This window comes from Terrapene carolina, unplaced genomic scaffold, assembly GCF_002925995.2.
Source record: "Terrapene carolina triunguis isolate 2854851 unplaced genomic scaffold, T_m_triunguis-2.0 Scaffold198, whole genome shotgun sequence".
Taxonomy (NCBI): domain Eukaryota; kingdom Metazoa; phylum Chordata; order Testudines; family Emydidae; genus Terrapene; species Terrapene triunguis.
In genome coordinates, this window is record NW_020664549.1 from 3,855,867 (window position 1) to 3,875,041 (window position 19,175).

Sequence of the window (19,175 nt, forward strand, 5' to 3'; positions counted from 1 at the left end):
GTGACCCCCCCAGCACCTCCTGCATTGACCCCCTGTTATCCCCTCCCTGACCCCTCCTGCACTGACCCCCCATTATCCTCTTCCACTGACCCCGTGTACACTTTCACTGCTCCTACCTCCAAACTACCCCTTCTTACTCCTCAATTTACTGCTTTACAGAGCTCACACCTCCCCCTAATATCATTTCCCTCATTATCTAGCCCCCCCATGATTTACCTGTCCATCTTTCATCAGCTACCCTATCCCTTCCATCCCTATCCTGATGCTCCAAGAGCCCTGGCATCCCCTCATTAAATATCCCTTCTCACTCACATGCCAATCGTTTCATTTTGTGCTATCACTAATATAATGGTCCCCCTCTTTAAAGCCCTCTGCCACCTCTTTTCCCCTTTGTAATTGCCACACAGTGCCCTAGCAAACCAGGGCTTTAGGGCATCCATCCTGCTTCCCAAGCCAGGCTTGGGACACTGGCATAGGACAAACCTTTCCCTTTCCCTACTTTTTCACCACTCCAAGCCTCTGTAGTTTTGCTAGTTGCTTGTGTGATCAAGCATGGATTTGAGGGGCTCATTGACTGCACTGTGCTGTGTGCCAAGGGTTTTGTCGTGGGTTATGTCCCGTGGCACTTGGTGGCGTCCTGTGCCAAATGGCGTTTTTTGCATGCAAGGTGGCATCCAGGGGCAATTTTGCTGTTCTCTCTTCATTGCTCAAATCTCTTGCTTTTTGAATCATGTAATTAACAGTGTTTGCCTCCCTGATGTGTTGCACATAAGGGAGAATTGCCAACTTTCTAATCGCACAAAACTGAACACCCTTGCCTTGCCCCCGCCCTGCCCCTTCTCCAAGACTCCACCCCTGCCTTGCCTGTCTCTGAGGCCCCGCCCCTGCTCACTCCATCCCCCTCCCTCTGTCACTTGCTCTCCCCCACCCTCACTCAGTCGCTTATTTTCATTGGGCTGGGGCAAGGGGTTGGGGTGCAGGCTCCGGCTGGGGGTGTGGGCTCTGGGATGAGGACAGAAATGAGGGATTCAGGGTGTGGGAGGGGCTCTGGGCTGGGGTAGGGGGTTTGGATGTGGGCTCTGGGAGGGAGTTTGGGTACAGGAGAGGGTTTAGGGCTGGGGCAGGGGGTTGGGGTGTGGGAGCGTGTGCGGGGTGTGGGCTCCGGGAAGGAGTTTGAGTCAGGAGGGGGTTCCAGGCTGGGGCAGGGGATGGGGGTGTGGCAGCAGTTGCGGGGTGTGGGAGAGAGTTTGGGTGCAGGAGGGGGCTCCAGGCTGGGGCAGGGACTTGGGGTGTGGGAGGGGGTGCAGGGAGCAGGCTCTGGGTGGCGCTCACCTCGGGGGGGCTCCCCGGAAGCGGCAACATGTCCCTCTGGCTCCTAGGTGGCTCTGCGCAGTGTGCGCTGCCTCTGCCCCAGGCGCTGCCCTCGGAGCTCCCATTGGTTGCGGTTCCTGGCCAATGGGAGCTGTGGAGCTGGCGCACGGGGCGGGGGCAGTGCACGGAGCTCACCTGGCCATCCCTCCGCCTAGGAGCCAGAGGGACATGTCGCTGCTTCCGGGAGCCGCGTAGGGAGCCTGCCAGCTGCGTGGAGCCAGGTTTTTAATGGCCCACTGACCAGAGCCGCCAGGGTCCCTTTTTGACCTAGCAACCCTAGTTGTGCAACTTTGCACATGAGATTCCAGCAGAACATGGGAATTTGCAAGTAGGGGTGTACAGGATACTGCTTTAAACAGATCGTTAGATGGACATGAGTCTTCTTAGGAGTTGGGCACAGGGGGACAGGAGTCTCTACCACTGGCTGTGGAGAAACAGGGAATGTTGGACAGAAATGTGAGATATTCAGGGAGCGGAAGAAAACTGTCAATTAGAGATAAATTCAAGTTTGGGGGAGTCCATGGAGGAGCATGAAGACTCACAGGGAGGTTTGGATCTGAATTCTAATGGATAGGAAGGCAGTGATAATTTTTGAACTTGGGAGTGATGTGTGCCTTGTTTCCAGATACAAATGGCTGGATTAGGCATTGCCTTTCACGCAGGCTGCGTCCGCGCTGCAGTTGGCAGGCAAGATTGCAATGTAGACATACCCACAGGGTGGGCAATCTCCAGATTGGGATTTGAAGACACAATAAATAGGGGTTAAAGACTCCTGAAAGTCTGTGTCTTATTAACATTTCGCTCCAGGGCAGGTATCTGTCTTAACATGGTCTCTGCTGGTAGTGTCGTGCCAATTGGAAGGGTATTCACTCACATGTACAATACTGGCTGTCAGTCAGCTTGAAAACCAAAAGCTTTCAATTTGGTGTTATGCATCCACTGCTGCTAATGAGGAGTGATCGGCGCTCCCCACCTGTGTGTTGCACATAAACATAGGGTCTTTAATCATTTTGGAAACAGAACAAAGCAGTGCAGTAGATTAGCATTGGAGATGCAATACACAGTGCATATCAGCTCATTTGAGTTAGAAGTGCATTTTTATTTGTAAGCTCCTTGGAGAAATTATCGGCCTCTGCCTAAAATTGTCATCTTTGTGTAAAACTTTAAAAAATGTCATTCTAAAATGAAGATTAGATTATTTCTCATCTGCCACCCTCCCAGAAAAAGGAGCTATGTCGTCATTTCACATGATTGTTTTTAACCCACATTTCTCAAAAACATAAATATGAAAAACACAGGAAGAGATTACAAAAGGAGGAGGTGAAAGCACTATTGTGAATTATAGTGCTGGAGGGTGTTTGGTGCTGTCAGAGTTTTGGAGGTGACCACCAAATTCACACCCTTGGTAAGCCAAAGGGAATCCAAGAGTTGAGCTATGCACCCAGACACTCAATAAGAAGAACCGAGATATGAGCTGGAGAGGATGGAGTTTTGTATGTGGATGACTTTCCTTTCCTTAGTTTTTAAAAAACACTTAGAAGATATTTTCTAAGGTAGAAACAGGAGTTAGGCATCCAACTTCCATGGAAAGTTAATGGGAGTTAGGTGCCCAGTCCCCATTTTGTGCATTTGAAAATCTCCACCTTTATTGAAAGGTGACAGGAGTATCACAAGAAAATTTGCCAGCTGTGATTTCAGAATCTATCCCTCACAATAAGATAGGAAATGATATATAACCTGCCTTAGGCCTTTTGACAACCATGGAACCTTGTATCTTTTTGAGAATACTCCCATCCCTTGGCTGTAGGCAGTTCTCACGTTAGGGTATGTAGCTGGGAGAGAGTCTCCCAGCCGGGGGTGCTAGCTCTGCCTGAGCTAATGTGTTAAAAATAGCAGTGGGAATAGCGCAGCACGGGTAGCAATTCTGGGTAGCTACCTGCGTCCAAATCCTCCCGACCCTGTGGGTACGAGCTGGGGTGGGTAGCCCAAGCTGCTACCTTGGCGCAGCTGTCCAGCTTGCTATTTTTAGCATGCTAACTCAAGCAGAGCTTGGCTCGGAGGGGTTGGGAGGCACATTTCCAGCTACAGTATAGACACACTGTCACTGACCCAGGCAGTCACAGGTGTGCATAGGGCTAGGACTGCTAGCTGGTTTCATTTCCCCCCGAAAGCCAATTAAGCATGGTGAGCAAGAAACCATGAGAAATGGCATTGTAGATATTTATATGCCAAAGACACAACTGACGTCTGGGCCTTTAACAAAGGATAGCAGCATTTTGCTTCGCTTGTGTATAGGCTATGGGGGATTTCAGCAGATGACTGGAGCAGCTGGTGTGGGCAAAGGGATCTGGATGATGGGAGCTCAGAAAGAGCTTTGAAGCACTTTAGTGTTTACAGTATGTAGGCAGGCAGTAAATAAGGAGGGTGCTTGGTTAACTAGGATATTCTCTGGATGTGTAGCATAGTCAGAAAAAGGCATGTTTTCAAAGGATTGCTCGTTGAAGAGTAGAGTCTTAAGAATCTAGGTATCTGCATCAAATGGATACAACTAAAATCGTCAGCAACAAGGCATTGTCTGCAATGACTAGTTGACTAGGGAATCTCCAAAGATCATTAAATGTGTAGTTTTATAATCTCGTTTCCTCAGTTCTGAGCCTTACAGCCTTTCAGTGGAAGCCCATAACACTCTATCCCAAACATTTTACAGAGCCAAAGAACTGAGTGACAGAAATACTAGTAGAGGGAGAGAAAAACAAAGAGGCAAAGGAAAAAGTTGAAGTTTTCTACTGAGATTTAAAATAGGATGGAGAATTGATATAGTGGGAGGGCGGGGGGGAGAGGATGTTGGTAATGGCAGGTGTTGTAGAAGAGAAGGCTCCTTGTGCCAGCAGTGACCAGATTAGTTGAAAGGCAGAGAGGAGGCTGATGCTAGATTAGTGGGCAAAGTCTGTGAGGTTTGCTGGAGCAAGTTCATGAAGGGTTTTACAAACAAAGAGGCCAATTTTGAAGTGAGTCATGAACCTATGGAGTTATTCAGGGTTGAGGATGATGTGATTGCATTGGTTGTAAGAACGCAGGCTGCAGAATATTGCATTTTCTGGAGTTGGGGGAGCTGGGACAAAGAAAAGCCATTGAGAAGGTCATTGTAATAATGAAGATGAGAAGACACTTAAGGCGTGTGTACTCTACAGTGGCATAACTGGTGCTGCAGCTACACTGCTGCAATCCTGGAGAATAGATGTACGCTGCAGTGACAGAAGGGTTTTTTCCATCAATGTAGTAACTCCACCTCCTTGAGCAATAGTAGCTAGTCGACAGAAGAATGCTTCCGCATCTACACTGGGGGTTTAGGTCAGTAGAACTGCAGAGCTCAGGGGTGTCAGTGCTGTAGCTATGTCAAGTTTTAAGTGTAGATCAGGCTTAAGATCTGGATGAGGATTCATCAGAGGTAGGACTGGGGCAGTGGCAGACAGAGGCAGTGTTTGAGGTGTGATGGAGAGATACCCAGGTATGGATAAGGAAGGAGAAAGAGCAGAATCAAGTCTGACAGAGTTATGTACAGTGGAGGCAAATAAGATGATATTTGTTACTGTAATGGTCAAAATGTGCTAGCTATACATGGTCACTGCCACAACCTATACATGTGGGCGTGAGGATACTGCTTTTGCCCAAGAGAATCATCTTTGTCTCTGAACTCTTGCTAAGCTGGTGTGACTGATGATGAAACTGATTGTTATGTGCCAGAGCTTGAAATTTTCAATAGCATCTTCATTTCATTTACTCTTGTAATGTCAGGCTAGTTATCCGTACAGTTTTACTCTCTCGTTCCTTGGACTACTAGATAATTAACACAGTGCGTCCTTTGTTAGTGACTGGTTCTGATTCTGGTGCCCCGAGTTGACTTTGAGTTCAGTAAACTAAAGTCTGTAATGCCAGTTTTTCCTATTACTAGTATGTGCATTTCCTGTACACAGAGCACTTGCATTCTCTGAAAAGTACCGAATAGTTGTTTAGTTTTGTGTATATCTGGAATTTGTTCCTTTTATGATCCAAAATAGAATAGCTATTGTGTTATTTGCCCATTGGCTTCTATAGCTTCTTGCTCTCTGAACCTTGTTAGGAACCTTCTGTCTAATTCAGATGCATACAGATTCCTAAAGCATCAGATACATGTGATTTCTAGTATCTTTGATGCTAATTACTAGTATTATAATTTATTTATATTGCAGTAGTGCCTTGGAGGCCCAGTAATGGATCGGGATCCCATAATGAGACAAAATTTGCCTTATTTCTGGAGATTAGTTGTCCAAAATTGCCCAGTGAAAAGAAAGTTGCTTGTGATCTTTGTCTGAAATTTCATTTGTCCATCTTCATTTCCAGCCCCACTTCATTTATGAACGGCGTTGAGCTAATTCCTTAATAGCTGCACACATATTTGGTGTGTTGTTGAAAATGCTTTGCAGGCCTTGTTCATTCTGCTGTAAATAGTGCAACTCCCATGAACGTTTGTGCCTAGTTCAGGAATGACATTTGTTGGGTGGAAAATAGATGTAAGTGGCAAAGTAGGGTACCTTGTGCTGAACTGGCAAAGGAAGTGTAACTTACAAACCAAGAGAGGGATGTGGGGGAAAAAGCAGCCAATAGGAGGGAGTTAGCAAATGCTAGTTGCATTTCCTGTTGACCTACCTCTCATTTTGCTCACCTAGTGAGTTCTGGATTGATCTGTTTACACCTACATTCTAATTTACCCCCAAAGTGTGTTTTACTTGTCAGGTCCCCACTGGATTTGTCCATGCAGTGTGTTACATAAACTTACATTTATAAATTATTGCTTTAATTTATGTTTTTCTTTTCTTTTTAGAAAGATTAATAGAGATATGATAAAAATCTAGCTCTCTGTCTTTCTTTTCTCTGCCAATCTCTTTGATTGGATTCTTGTCAGGTGAAACATGGGACAGTTTCTACGGAACTCTAGGTGACTTCTTGACATCCTGGTTACCATGACACTCAGCAGAGGACTGTGGGAATAAAGTGGGAATCCCTCCCCGCCCTCAAAAAACCACCTAATGGCCTCAACTGGGTAAGAATCAAGTGAGACTAAAGAGTTACGAACTTTCTTCTGTCCTCATGGATTATCTCAAAGGCACTGCACAAGGGCTAGGTCTACACCAGCGTTTCTCAACCTGGGGGTCGAGACCCAAAATTGGGTCGCCAGAATGTTTCAAAGGGTTGCGTGGCAGCTCCTTTGGCTCCTGTCCCACAGGACTGGCTGGGCCCGCCTCCCTGCTCCAGGCACCGCAACTCCTGGGGTCTGAGCGACACTCAGGTTTGGCCCAGCCATCGTGATGACGGGAGTCCGGATAGGACAAATTTGAGTGAGTGGCACTGCAACCCCATGAGCCAGGTCACAACTCCACTCATGTTAATTTGGATCAAGTCAGGGGGGCGGGGCGGGGCCAAATCTGGTGGCGCTGCAACCCTGAAGGTTGAAATGTCCAGAGCTGAGATCCAAGGCCAGCTAGCCCCACCCAGCACAGCAGCTGCAGGGGCTGCCGCTGTGGGGTGAGTGCTGGGCAGGACCTGACCGAAACCCTTCAGGGCCTCCACCCCCAGACTATTTACAACAGGCCATAAACATTTACGAATGGGTCTTGAGCCCGAAACGGTTGAGAACCGCTGATCTACACTACAAACTCTTGCTGGCATGGCTTTGTTGGTCAGGGTTGTGATCTCTAGCCTAGACATAGTTATAGTGGTAAGATTGTGCTTTCGCTTGTATAAGCTATTTCCACACAAGGAGTGCTTTGCTGCTATACCCTCCCGGGTTAGCTATACTGGTGAAACACTCCTAGTGTAGACCTGGCTAGTGCTTAAGGAATCCTTCCTCATTGTGATTAGTCATAAAATGGGTAGTTGGTGCCAAAACTCCAGAGTAACTTTGTTTTATGAACAGCTTCCGTAGCCCCATTGTATCACATTTGCTGTTAGTTGCTCCGTGAAAATATTCTTCTATTAGAAAAATTCCCTGGTGGTGTGTATGTGCACTGTGTGGCCTGCCTGTGGCATTGCGCCCTGGCATGCATACCCACTCCCCCCTTCTTTGAGGGCATTTAACGTCCAGTACACTTCCAGGGCTCCACTGAGCCATCCCTGCCTTTGCTCCACCACTCTAAAAGCCTGGGTCATTGGTTGGGATGAAACAATAATTACGGATCAAAAACGCAAATGAAATTGTGCCTTTATCCTCTGTTTTTTTTTTTTTTTCTCCCGCACCCTCCCTTTAGGGCTCACCTGGTATGCTAACGTCATGGGGAGCTGCTACAGCTACCTGTGCAGAGACAGTGTCCCAGACAACCACCCCACCAAGTTTAAGGTAATACCCTTTATCCTAGAGGGAAAGCTCTGCAATTGACAGCAACCACTGGGAATCAAGGCCTGCAAAGTACAATCCAAATTTCATGGAACCTACGCATTAAAGCCCTTTCTCTTATGGGGAAATTCTTCTATAGGGAAAGATTTGCAAATGTGTTGCTAATTTTTAAGCAGGGAATCCCCTGCTTGCTGGTTCCACCCTCTGTCTTGTAGAAGGATTTGCATTGGCATCGAGATTCAATCTCCCAGTGCCAGAGAAGAAACAGATGCAATGAGAAGGGAAAATTAGATGGCTCACGTGTTGTGGAACCTTTCAAATTGGGCCCAAGTCAGTGGGCATCAAAAGTTATCACCATGTGGTAGCTATTTGGTGGCTTGTGTGAAATGCGTCCGTGCGTTTCAGCCTAATTGACTGTAAACAGGTCTCCACATTGTAAAAGCACCAGCACAGCCGGCAGTGGTGAACCATTTGACAGTCTTAGCAGAGAGGCCAAGAATTGGAGAGAGACTGAACTCTCCTCTTCCCACTCAAGGGTGTCTCCCCCCCCCCCCCCCCACGCCTGTGTTGAGGCACATTAGCTGAGCTGGTGTGGGGCTACAGTCTTCAGGGCTGTCCATGTCACACCTTTCACCAGCAATGAATTCACACCCAAATGACCTCCCCCTATCATCCAAGAGCAAGGCATGTTAATGAGTCAAGGGAGAGAGTGCTGGGGCTTCCAGGCAAACTTACATCTGTCACATCTCCTGTGTTGAGCCTCCTGATGTGAGCTTTGTTGCCTCTGCAGGTAACAAATGTGGATGATGAGGGTAACGCGCTGGGATCTGGGATTATGGAGCTAACGCAGATGGAGCTCATCTTGCACACACACAAGCGCGATGCTGTCAGGTGGCCGTACCTTTGCCTGCGCCGCTATGGCTATGACTCCAACCTCTTCTCCTTCGAGAGCGGACGCCGCTGCCAGACCGGACAAGGTGTTGTGCCTTTTGGGGGAACAAACCTGTCTAAAACTTTCACTTGCAGAATGCTGTAACTGCTTGGTGCTGATTTCTCCCCTGCTTATTACGTATGGGAAACCTGCTTTATACCCTGCTTCACATGCACAAGCGATAGCACACCTCTAGGGTACTGTAGTGTGTTTGCATGTGCATTTAATACTCCCAATTAAGGCATTAATGTTGGAAGCTTGTGACTGAGGGCAGAGCCATCATGTGGTATCACTCTTGTGGCTTATTGTGGCTCACTTGTTTATATTTATAGACTTAAAGTAATTAGGCTATTGCCTTATTAATGCACAGCATGGAGAAACACATCTAGAATTGGCTCTCATTATATCTTAAGGTAAGCAGTTTTGGAGTGGGGTTTCAATTGGATCAGAGACCATTAAGGAAAATCCAGGTGGCAGAAGAAGTTAGTGATTCTGTGGGCTTACTCTTCTGTGTTGGTACTGAGGAGGTGCTAGAAATGCCACCTTTCTATGGGATGTGACCCCAAGGTCCCCCAAGGTGCTTTTTGCAAGGATGAGGCTGTTGGCTCTGGTTTCCTAGGCATGTTTCAACTTCAGATATTTGCTTTTCAATGCATGTCGTCATCTATGTCCTCTGTACTACTGTCTGCCAAGCCTCTGCTCTGTCTTCGTTTAGGTCCCTTCTAAAAGGCTTGCTTGTTCCACAATGACCCAAAAAAGTGAGTCAATGTTAGTTTTTAAAAAATCCTGTCCTCCTCTGTTCTGGTCTTTCCAGTGCATTCTGTCTTCTCTATCTGCCTTGTTTAGCAGTACTACTACGTTTACTGCTTTTTATCAATTGATCCTGCAGCACTTTGCAAGGTGGGGGGAGGGTAGTTCCAAAAGTGCCCCATTTTTTACATATGGGGAAACTGAGGCACAGAGATGACATGACTCACCCAAGAACACCCCATTCAGTCAGTGGCAGAGCTGGGAATAGAGCCTACGTTTCCTGATTCTCACTATTCCATGCTGCCTGTTAAACTGTAAGTTTCTTGGCATAAGGGCTATCTGTATATTACTTGTAAAGAGATGAGCATATTCTTGGCACACAGCAAAAGGAAAAAAAAAACAGGTTATGTCCCCCAATTAGCATCGTGTGTTGAAAAGTCCTCTGATATCTGAATAAAGTCCACATCACTGTTCTGCGTCTGTTTATAAAGTACTGTGTGCATTTACAATGCTGTGTGCTACTCTTTTATAATATTTATATAAATAGGATTTGCCTTTAGTGGAATTCCATGCTTATCGGTTGTCAGCAGGGTGGGACCTGTGGCTTTTTGTGTGTGTCTATTTTGCCTTTTGCAGGATTCAGATCAGTCGTTGGAATGCTGTTACGTTTACTTGGGTTTTCTACGGAGCTCTAGATAGCACAGATAGGGTAGAGTCATTCACTCTTCACCTACAAAGAGAGCTTTCAGAGGGCACAGGATAAGTCATCCATGTCCTCTATATGCAAAGATAAATTGTATGGAAGCCATACTGTTTTGATCTGCGTACATTTCCTCTGGTTCTTTTCCTGCTCAAAGGAGACTTTCTCACTTAATTGATTTTATTTGGATCATTCCTCCCTAGCCCCAGTGAATAAGACAGATGCATATATTTTCTGGCAACAATATTTTTCAAATTTTTCTTCAGAGTAGCAGCAGTTGTTGCCATGCTGTTGTCCTTGTTGCTATGGCTTTTGTGCATTCATGTGTGTGCGCACCAGCATGTGATTGGTTAGTTCTGCACACGTTGGCTATTGGTCAAACTATTTATCTGGGGAGCCACCGTTTATTTTGATACATTTTAAAAGTGGAGTGCAGTTGCCCCTCTCTTCCACATGCATTCCGCGTGCCCAATCCAATTCCCATTAGAGTCAATGGAAAGACTTCATTGACAATGGGAGTTGGATCGGGCCCCAGGTAAAATGAAAGAACGGAAATTACAGGTGAAGAATCTCATCTGTCACCCAGTATACCATTCTTATCTCCAGCAGAGTTAAGTAATGTAAAGTTGGCATTAGATACACCAATTCATGGATCAACTAGCAATGGTGGTGTTATATTTCTGGTGATGTAACAACAGGATACACTATACAGAAATATCGCCTCGGGGGTGTTTAAATATTGACAATATCTTACAAAATATTTCCCTGTAAATCATAAATTTGTGTGTAGAGAAATACAGGGCTTGCCCAACAAGCTCAGACGAGTTGTCAATTTAATTTAGTATCCTGTTTGAAATATTGTCTCACACCATGAGCTTTAGAGGAAAATGGAAGAAGCTTCATAATGTGTAACAACGGGCGTATAGAGAAAATTACTTCCTAACCCCGGACATTTAGTATGTGACTTGTACCCTGACTTGTACCCTGAAGCATGAGGGTTTATACCTCTTACAAATGTGTGTACTATCTAATGGAAGGGTGACTATTTCCATTACCTATATAAATGTCTAATCTCTTTTTGAATCCTGCCAAGCTCGTGACCTTATCCTGTGACAGTGAGTTCCCCAGGTTAATTGTGTTGTGTTAAACAGAAACCCTTTTCAGTCAGATTTTACATTTTGTTGCTTTCCAAGGACTAGACTACACTCTTACTAAACTAAGATTGTACTCATCTCTCCCCACCCCCCGTCTTTGTATTTGCACAGGGATATTTGCCTTCAAGTGTTCAAGGGCGGAGGAGATCTTTAACCTGCTGCAGGACCTGATGCAGTGTAATAGTATCAATGTGGTGGAGGAGCCAGTCATCATGACTAGGGGCAATCACTCCACTGAGCTGGAGCTATCCCGGACACCCCAGACAACCAACGGTAAGGCTTCCAGAGTACTAGGTAGGGTAGAGGAAGTTTGTCCAAGTTTATCTCTGTGTTGGGTGCTGGTCTCCCAGCCAAGGCTACATTCCCCCAAGCAGCTGATGTGAGCTGTCTGGCCTCTGAGCTGGGCCCTCGAGTCCACGTATGTTCTGTGCAGCATGCTTAAAGCCCCACTCGTTTGCAGATGTGATACCTTGTTCCCAAGGAAATGGGAACAAAAGCTGCAAATATCAACCTCATTCTCCGACTCCAGTTGGATTCCAGCTGGAGGCCTGCCAAGTGGCCTCTTTAGGGATCAGCGGGCTCCTGAGGGAAACCTCAACTAGAAGAATGTGTGTTTGTTTCTCACTTTCATAGACGTGACTTAAGTGCTGGTAAATTTAACCTGGGGGGCCTAGCCTGCATATTTACAACAGGCGTACACATGGTAGGAGCCTTTCCCCGCCAAGCAGGCTCTGCCTTTCCAGCACGTCTGTTTAATAAGGCCCTTTGAGAAGCTGGCCCATGGTGCAGATGCAGCCGCATCTGTACGCAAGGCCAGTGTGATGCTCTGGCTCTCAAGCACGTCTCTCTGAATTCTCCCCCCAGCTCTGGGATACACTGTTCCAGGGTTCCCCAATGGATTCCACAGCTTCCCTGGGGAAGCCCCATCCTACTCCACGGCCCGACACCCTTCCATGAACAGCTTGAGACACTCCTCCATTGGGGAGGACTCCACACATGCCCTCATTGGGCCGGATGAACAGGTAAGCCCAGGTCTCCTGATCTCCATTGCTGCAGGGAACTCATAACATGTCTTCTCCTTCTCTTCTAGGATTCTTGTGGGGTGCTAGGCTCATGCATCTGCTCAATGTTAAGGAAGCCCAGAGACCCTCTTACCTTGTCAGTTGCTCCTTCTTGGCTGTTTTACTTAGTTTCACTGTTGCAAATTTGCATCCCTGTGACTACTCGCTGGGTAGCTTCCCCGGGTGTAGCTTCCCCGGGTGTAGCTTCCCCAGGCCATCAGTAATGATCTGCCCCTTGTTTGACAGCAGCATGCAATTCCCTCCTGAAACTGTATGTGCTGCTTCCACATCTCTACCAGCCCCAAGCTAAACTCTAGGCTGGATACCGAAACTCAGACCCTTGCATGGTGTTGTGCTACCACTACACTGCTTGGGCAGCTGATCTTTGTTCTCTGTGTTTAGGCTCATAAGATTTATCATACCAGATCAGTCCATTACACCCAGTGTCTTGTCTCCATCACTGTCTGATAGCTGGTGCTTCAGAGTCACACAAACCTAGGCAGGTGTGGGCTCCTTCCTCACGTCATTTCTGTGTCCTAGGATACTTTATATAGACCACTCAAGAAGATATCTCACCTTGTGTAGATGGAAATTCATATGCTCCACACCAGAGTTTGAACTCAACTTGAAACCTGTTTAAAAACGTGTCATAGATATTTTGTTTTAAACCATCTCATGTGCATAAGTTGCTCATGTTTGAAAGGAGCCTGTGTGAGGGCAAGTCTGTGCTACAAACTTTTGCCAGCACGGCTGTGTCAGTCGGGGTGTGATGACGCATGATCCCTGGCTGACAAAGCTGTACTGGCAGAAGCCCCTTCTCTAGATGTCGTTGTACTGGCAAAACTGCAATTTTGCTGGTATAGTTCATTTTTTGAGGGGGAGGGGCTAGAATAAGCTTTACTGGCAAAGTACAGTTTTGCTGCTATAAGCTGCATCTACACTAGGAGCGCTTTGCTGGTGTAAAATACCAGTATAACTATACCAGCAGAGCACTTCTAGTGTAGATCTGGCCTCAGACCCCAGAGAGCCCACACGTCAATCCCCTGATTAATAGTGGCTCTGATCCTAAGAGAGAGGCTGGGGAGTTATGGGAGGGAGGAGCAGAACCAAATCAGGCCAGACTAATGGGGAAGCTTTAGAGCCATATTATGTCTCCTTTAAAATAACTGCAGTTCTTCAGGGCAGTTTCTAGATGAGCAAAGATGCAGCTCATCCTGCCCCGTAGAAACTAAATTCACATCCATGAGAGAAAACAAAATTCATTCCTGTCTCCAGGTGCTGAGTGTTTGGTTTGCAACAGTCGATGTGTAAACATAATTTTACCATAGCTGCATCCCTTTCGGCCAAGTTTCACTCCCCACTTTCTCGGCACACAGCCCCTCCAAGTTTTTTCAGCCACCAAGACTCCTCCTCCTCCTCCCCCCCCACTTTATCAGCCGCCAGACTCCTCACTCTCCACACTCACATTCTCAGCTGTACTCTCACTCAATCCCACCCCCCACCCCCCTGTATTTTTGGCTCTGATCTCTTCCTATCATTGTCCCCCTCCCCAGCATCACCCTCTGCCTCTAAAACACATCTTCTCTCCCTGCAGTCCCACACCTATGTGAACACAACCAGTGGCGAGGAGGAGATGAGGGGCCGGCACTGCATGCACTCGCTGCCTGAAGTCCACCCTCCTTTTCTGCACGGGAACCACAGCTGCTCTCTGGAGGACCGAAACCCCCAGGTCTTCCTGCAGCCGGGGGAGGTGAAGTTTGTGCTGGGCCCTGCCCCAGTTCACAGGCACATGGTGAAACGTGACAGCTCCTGCCGTTACTATCGGGAGTGCGGGGGGCACATCTGCGGCCCTAACAACAACAACGAGTGCCAGGATGAGTGCCTCGTGCCCAGGTGCGTATATGAGAATGTGAATGGCCTGCTGCCTGCTGGGGGCGCATCTCTTCGGCGTGGCGGGCGCTTGAAACTCACCCGGGAGGACCTGGGCTTAAACAGCTGCTCTCACCGCAGGACACCCCTGCTGCACTACGAGAACCTGCCTTCCTTGCCTCCTGTGTGGGAGTGCCAGCCGCTGCGGCAGGACGAGGACTCTGGGGACACGCTGACTCCTTCTCCGAATGGCTACCCCGAGCCGGACGAAGGTGACCCCCTGCAAAACTACATGAACTCGGAGAACACCGCACTGCACAGCGGCCTGCGTCGGGATGACTTCTTGCAGCACCGCCACAACTGCACACCTAGTGTCTTCAGCTTCGACTTCCGCCGGCCCTGCCCGGAGCAGCAGCGGCAGCTCAACTACATCCAGGTGGAGCTGGAGGCTGACCCCCACAAGGGGCGCCAGAGCCTCCAGGTGCCCTGCGCCCCGCTTCCTGCTGCCCACCCAGCCAGCAGGATGGACTCCTACGCGGTCATTGACCTTAAGAAGACAGCAGCCATGTCCAACTTGCAGAGAGCGCTGCCCAGAGACGATGGGACTTCAAGGAAAACTCGGCATAACAGCACCGACTTGCCTCTGTAAGGGAAACACTGCGTGCAAGCGCTGCATTGTGGCTTTCGGACTTGCCTTTCAGTGTATCGTGTAGCGTGACTTTCGTTCTCTATTGCCCCCACGCCCTGTTAACCCTATTGCTCAATACAGCATCCTGGGATAGCTCCAGCAAGCGGACTTTACAAATGTCTGCCTGCCTCTCTCCGTTCCTCCCATGTCATTTGTTTCTAAAGCCTTGCAGAGTAGCAGCAAACGGTCTTTATTTATTTATTTATTTATTTAAGTTATTTTGTGGGGTGCCAGCATTCGAAACGGCACCAAGCGGAGTATAAATGTAAACAGGTCATTCCTGGACCAGGGTCAGTCCCCCTGCTTTCATGTCATCCATGTGGAGAGAAGACAGGGGGAAGGATAGCTCAGTGGTTTGAGCATTGGCCTGCTAAACCCAGGGTTGTGAGTTCAATCCTTGAGGGGGCCATTTAGGGATCTGGGGCAAAAATCTGACTGGGGATTGGTCCTGCCTTGAGCAGGGGGGTGGACTAGATGACCTCCTGAGGTCCCTTCCAACCCTGATATTCTATGATTCTATGAGAGGGGTGGAGAGAGTATTGGGAGTGTTTAAAAAACAAACAAACCCCTAGGAGCAGGGGGAAAGACTGGGAATGCAAGTGGAGTTTGAGGTTTGGGATCAGGGAGCCCTTGGTGTGTACTTATCTGTCTGCCTTTTTTGTGGATATTCAGAAATGTTTTCCAGCTGTCGGTTTATTTATTTGTTTTATTTTTCTATCTATTTATTTTATTTTGTAAACATTCTTTTGCACCAAAGTTAAAAGTGCCAAGCCAGTGGCAACATGGAATGGATCCGCTTGGTGTTCACCTCCTTTTTTGGGGCGGGGGGGGGGAGGGGATGATATGGTGAAAAGGGTGCTTTGTGGAACTACAAATGGGGAAAGCGTAGCTGTGACTCAAAGCTCAGTTACCTGGAATGCACTATATTGGGCTGGTGGGAGTGACTGCAGAAAACATGGAAGTGTCAGCATAGCTGCGAGGCAACCAAGCTTGGAGTCCTATCTAAGGAGCAGTGCCTACTCCTGCATACCTCGCTGAGTCCACGTGAAATAATTGACTAGTGTTTTGGCTAAATGCATGGCTCGTTTCCTTGTATTGTAGACTCAAAAGACTAAATTGAGCTTTACTGTAACTCCATTGGCTTTGAGTGGTTGTAACCAGTTACCCCCAGGGCTGAATTTGATGTGAACCATCAGGCCCTTCTGTAAAAAAAAAAAAAGAAAAAAAAAGAAAAAACTTGCGCGTGACGTTCTACTTCTCTTCCACTGTGGGATGTTCCAATGATAACATTCTGTGTATGGTTTCACTTGCTACAGACCACACCAATCTCTGCAGCATGAGGCATTCACTGATTCCACTTTGCTATTCCCTCTCATTTCTATGAGACGTAAAAGAGCTCTTGGAATTATATTCACTTCTGCCTTATTGTTTTGAAACTCCCTCACCCTCTTCTGCAGGATTGGAATCATGCCATCCAATTCTCTGAAAGCTCGCTCGGGGTTGGCAAATCGAGCCATCCAAACCTTCCTATGATGTCCTTGCCATTGGTATGTTAACAGACTAGAGTCAGTGAAAGGGAAAAGCTGGTTCATCTGCTTATATCTCGGCCCTGGCAGTCACAAGCATAATCTGTCGATTTCTGAGATTCTTTCCAGCGCTAACAAACCCAACTTCTTTTCGGTGCTGTAGTGCTGCCTTGAAAAGTGAGTCTTTTAGGAGCAATGGCAAGGAATGTAGCCAAGCCCTACAAATAAGTAAAGCTGATGGGTATCCATATAATCTCTTTACCCTTAGGTCAGGAACTCCTCCCCATTTGTAGAGTTATGATTCTTCTCATTGGCTTGGTGTCTGCATTACAAATACCAAACACCACCACCACCTTCAGAAGTGAGTGAGTTTTGGCAAGCCTTTGACCTCTTGTCTTCCAGGCTTCAGTCCAGCTCTTATTTTTGTTCTATAACAGAAGCTAATTATTTTTAATATGTGAACTGACTTTATTTATAGGGAAACTGTCACGTAGTTTATGCCCCACATTTAGGTTTCATTGGGAGTGAGGAAGAATTTTTTTTTTTTTAAGTAACTGTATAAAAATATTTTCATGAACAATCTCAATGAAGAGGCTTTTTTTTTAAGGGTTAAACATCACCCTCCGTTGTAGCTTTTGCATCTCAGACATTACAGCACTGGACAATGCCTGAGAATCTTTAGCTGAAACTGACTAACTGCTGAATTTAAATTGACTTGTCTAGTTTTGCTCACCCAGCTGAGATGTGCAAAACATCCAGGCAAAAAAAAAAAAAAACAAATTTGTAAAACAAGTCAGGATATAGGTTTTGTTAAATGTGTGCTTGATCTTGACAGAATGTCTTTAAAAGTCACAATACGAACATATTAGAGTTACATGGCAGCTGTTGCTGCAGATGCACTGTATTAATGTATCTGTATTCATGTAGGCCCTGATCCAAAGCCCATCGAAGTCAGTGGAAAGACTCCCACTGTCTTCGGTGGGCTTTGAATTGCCCTTTTATGGGCAAATGTTGTTACCTATTATAGTGCTTCATTGGACCAATCCAGCACTCACTGAAGTCTGCTGAATCCTTCCATTGACTTCACTTGCAGCCCGGATCAGGGTCTATTCTAGGAATTTGTTGCTAGCATTTGGCATGATGAACTATCTAGCTTAGTGTTGTTATGACTAGGGATGTGGGGAACCTGGCACACATCCACAGCAGTAAATCAAGTCCTCTAATACCTTTATCACTTCCTCATTGGTCTGTAGCAAATGTATTGATCTAACAGGTTTATTTAGTTAACGGAGAGGATAAAATGTTTTTATTTCCCCACATCTAAGATGGGTTTTAAAAAGTGATTAGCGGGGCTGTTTACAAAATAATGTTGGTCACAAATGACCACGAAGTAAGAAGTGGTCACAGGATAATAGTTGCCTGCTGCTAGATGAGTGCTCTTAACATAGGGATAAAAGAAATAGCACTTCTCTCTGTCCCGTATTCTGCTTAGCCTGCATGAACCGCAGACTTTCAGGCCTTGTCCACATTACAGTTCTAATTATGCTAACAAGCATCTTTAGCAGGGCCCTATCACAATTCCTCTGATCAGCAATAGTTTTCTGAGAACTAGGTTAATCAGACCATGCTGTGATGCACCCACAAGATGCCCCAGCTGGCTATCTCCCCATTGTTGTATGTAGCATGATTTTATAACCTAATTCTCGGACATTGCGTCCATCTACACTACGACAGTATTAGGGGATCTGGTTACCACATGCCTGTCGCCCGCACAGTGAAAGCAGTTCTTGTAATGCAGATGGGAAATGTCTGAGGCTTTAGCCTGTGTTTGGTGCCCTGTTTACAGCTGTATTTGTAGTGCAGATGAAATGGAAAAGTCGCTGTCCACATTGGCCTGGGAAACAGCCCTAGCAACACCTACGTTGAAGAGGAGTTCTTACTAGCATGGTGTAAGTCATAGTGTGGACAGTCTAAGCACCTTTGAGAGTAAGGGGGAGACAGGAAAAAACAGTATATGACAGGAGCCATCATCCCTGTTGTATTGTGGTAACTCCACTCTGTTGTGAAGTTTTCTGCATTTGCTGGTGACTCTGATCAGATTTAGAAAGTGTGCCTCTCTTTAAAATTGGGAGTGGCCTGGTGGTGGCAATCCTAGGACTTCAGGATCATCTCTTGATGGAGATGAAAGGCTGAGAGGGAAGGATGAGAAGGACTGAGCTAAGAAAGAAGATCCTATAAGTTATTTGTCATGCACTCACTCATTTGGCAGATGGTGCTAAGGCACTTATAAGGCTTGTGCCATTTTCTTTCTTTCAGTAAATCATGCGAAGTGACCTCAGGTGATGTGGGGCCCAAGCCTATGAATTACTGAGCATCCTCCACTCTCACTGAGTCTCATTGCCTTGCCGGATCAGGGCCTAGGAGGTTTAACAGCAAAGCTAATCTAGTCCCAGACAAAAAGGTAAATTTCCCCATTCTGCCCCATGTGGGCTTGCTATTGGCTAGAACCACCCCAAGATCACAAAGGACTCTTGACACTACTGCAATAGCAGAAGAGGACTCCTTGACCATTGGACCAAATTCCTCCTGGTTGCAGCCTCATTAGCTTTGGTAGGGTTACACCCAGGATCAATATGGTTCCCGGCATTGGAATAAGATATCTCAGACCCTGTCCTTTCCCATCGAAAGGGGAGGGGCCTTCATTGCCTTTTGGCAGAAACATTGGGTTCCTTTAAGTGTATCCAAAGCCACTCAT

At 46.8% G+C, this 19,175-nt stretch overlaps 1 protein-coding gene across 3 annotated transcripts in view; it reads left to right on the forward strand.

Moving 5' to 3' along the window:
- LOC113407120 (fibroblast growth factor receptor substrate 3-like) overlaps positions 1-19,175 on the forward strand; it is a 28,453-nt gene that overhangs the window by 6,450 nt on the left and 2,828 nt on the right. For 2 of the 3 annotated variants that reach the window (XM_029912305.1, XM_026655193.2), the window contains exons 2-7: positions 6,314-6,451; positions 7,656-7,744; positions 8,532-8,718; positions 11,388-11,549; positions 12,141-12,298; positions 13,932-14,851. In XM_029912305.1, the coding sequence (XP_029768165.1) occupies positions 7,679-7,744; positions 8,532-8,718; positions 11,388-11,549; positions 12,141-12,298; positions 13,932-14,851 (1,493 nt within the window). In that variant the 5' untranslated portion in view covers positions 6,314-6,451; positions 7,656-7,678. Of the gene's footprint in view, positions 1-6,313; positions 6,452-7,655; positions 7,745-8,531; positions 8,719-11,387; positions 11,550-12,140; positions 12,299-13,931; positions 15,296-19,175 lie in introns of those variants that run through there. The other variant, XM_026655195.2, reaches the window with a different exon arrangement.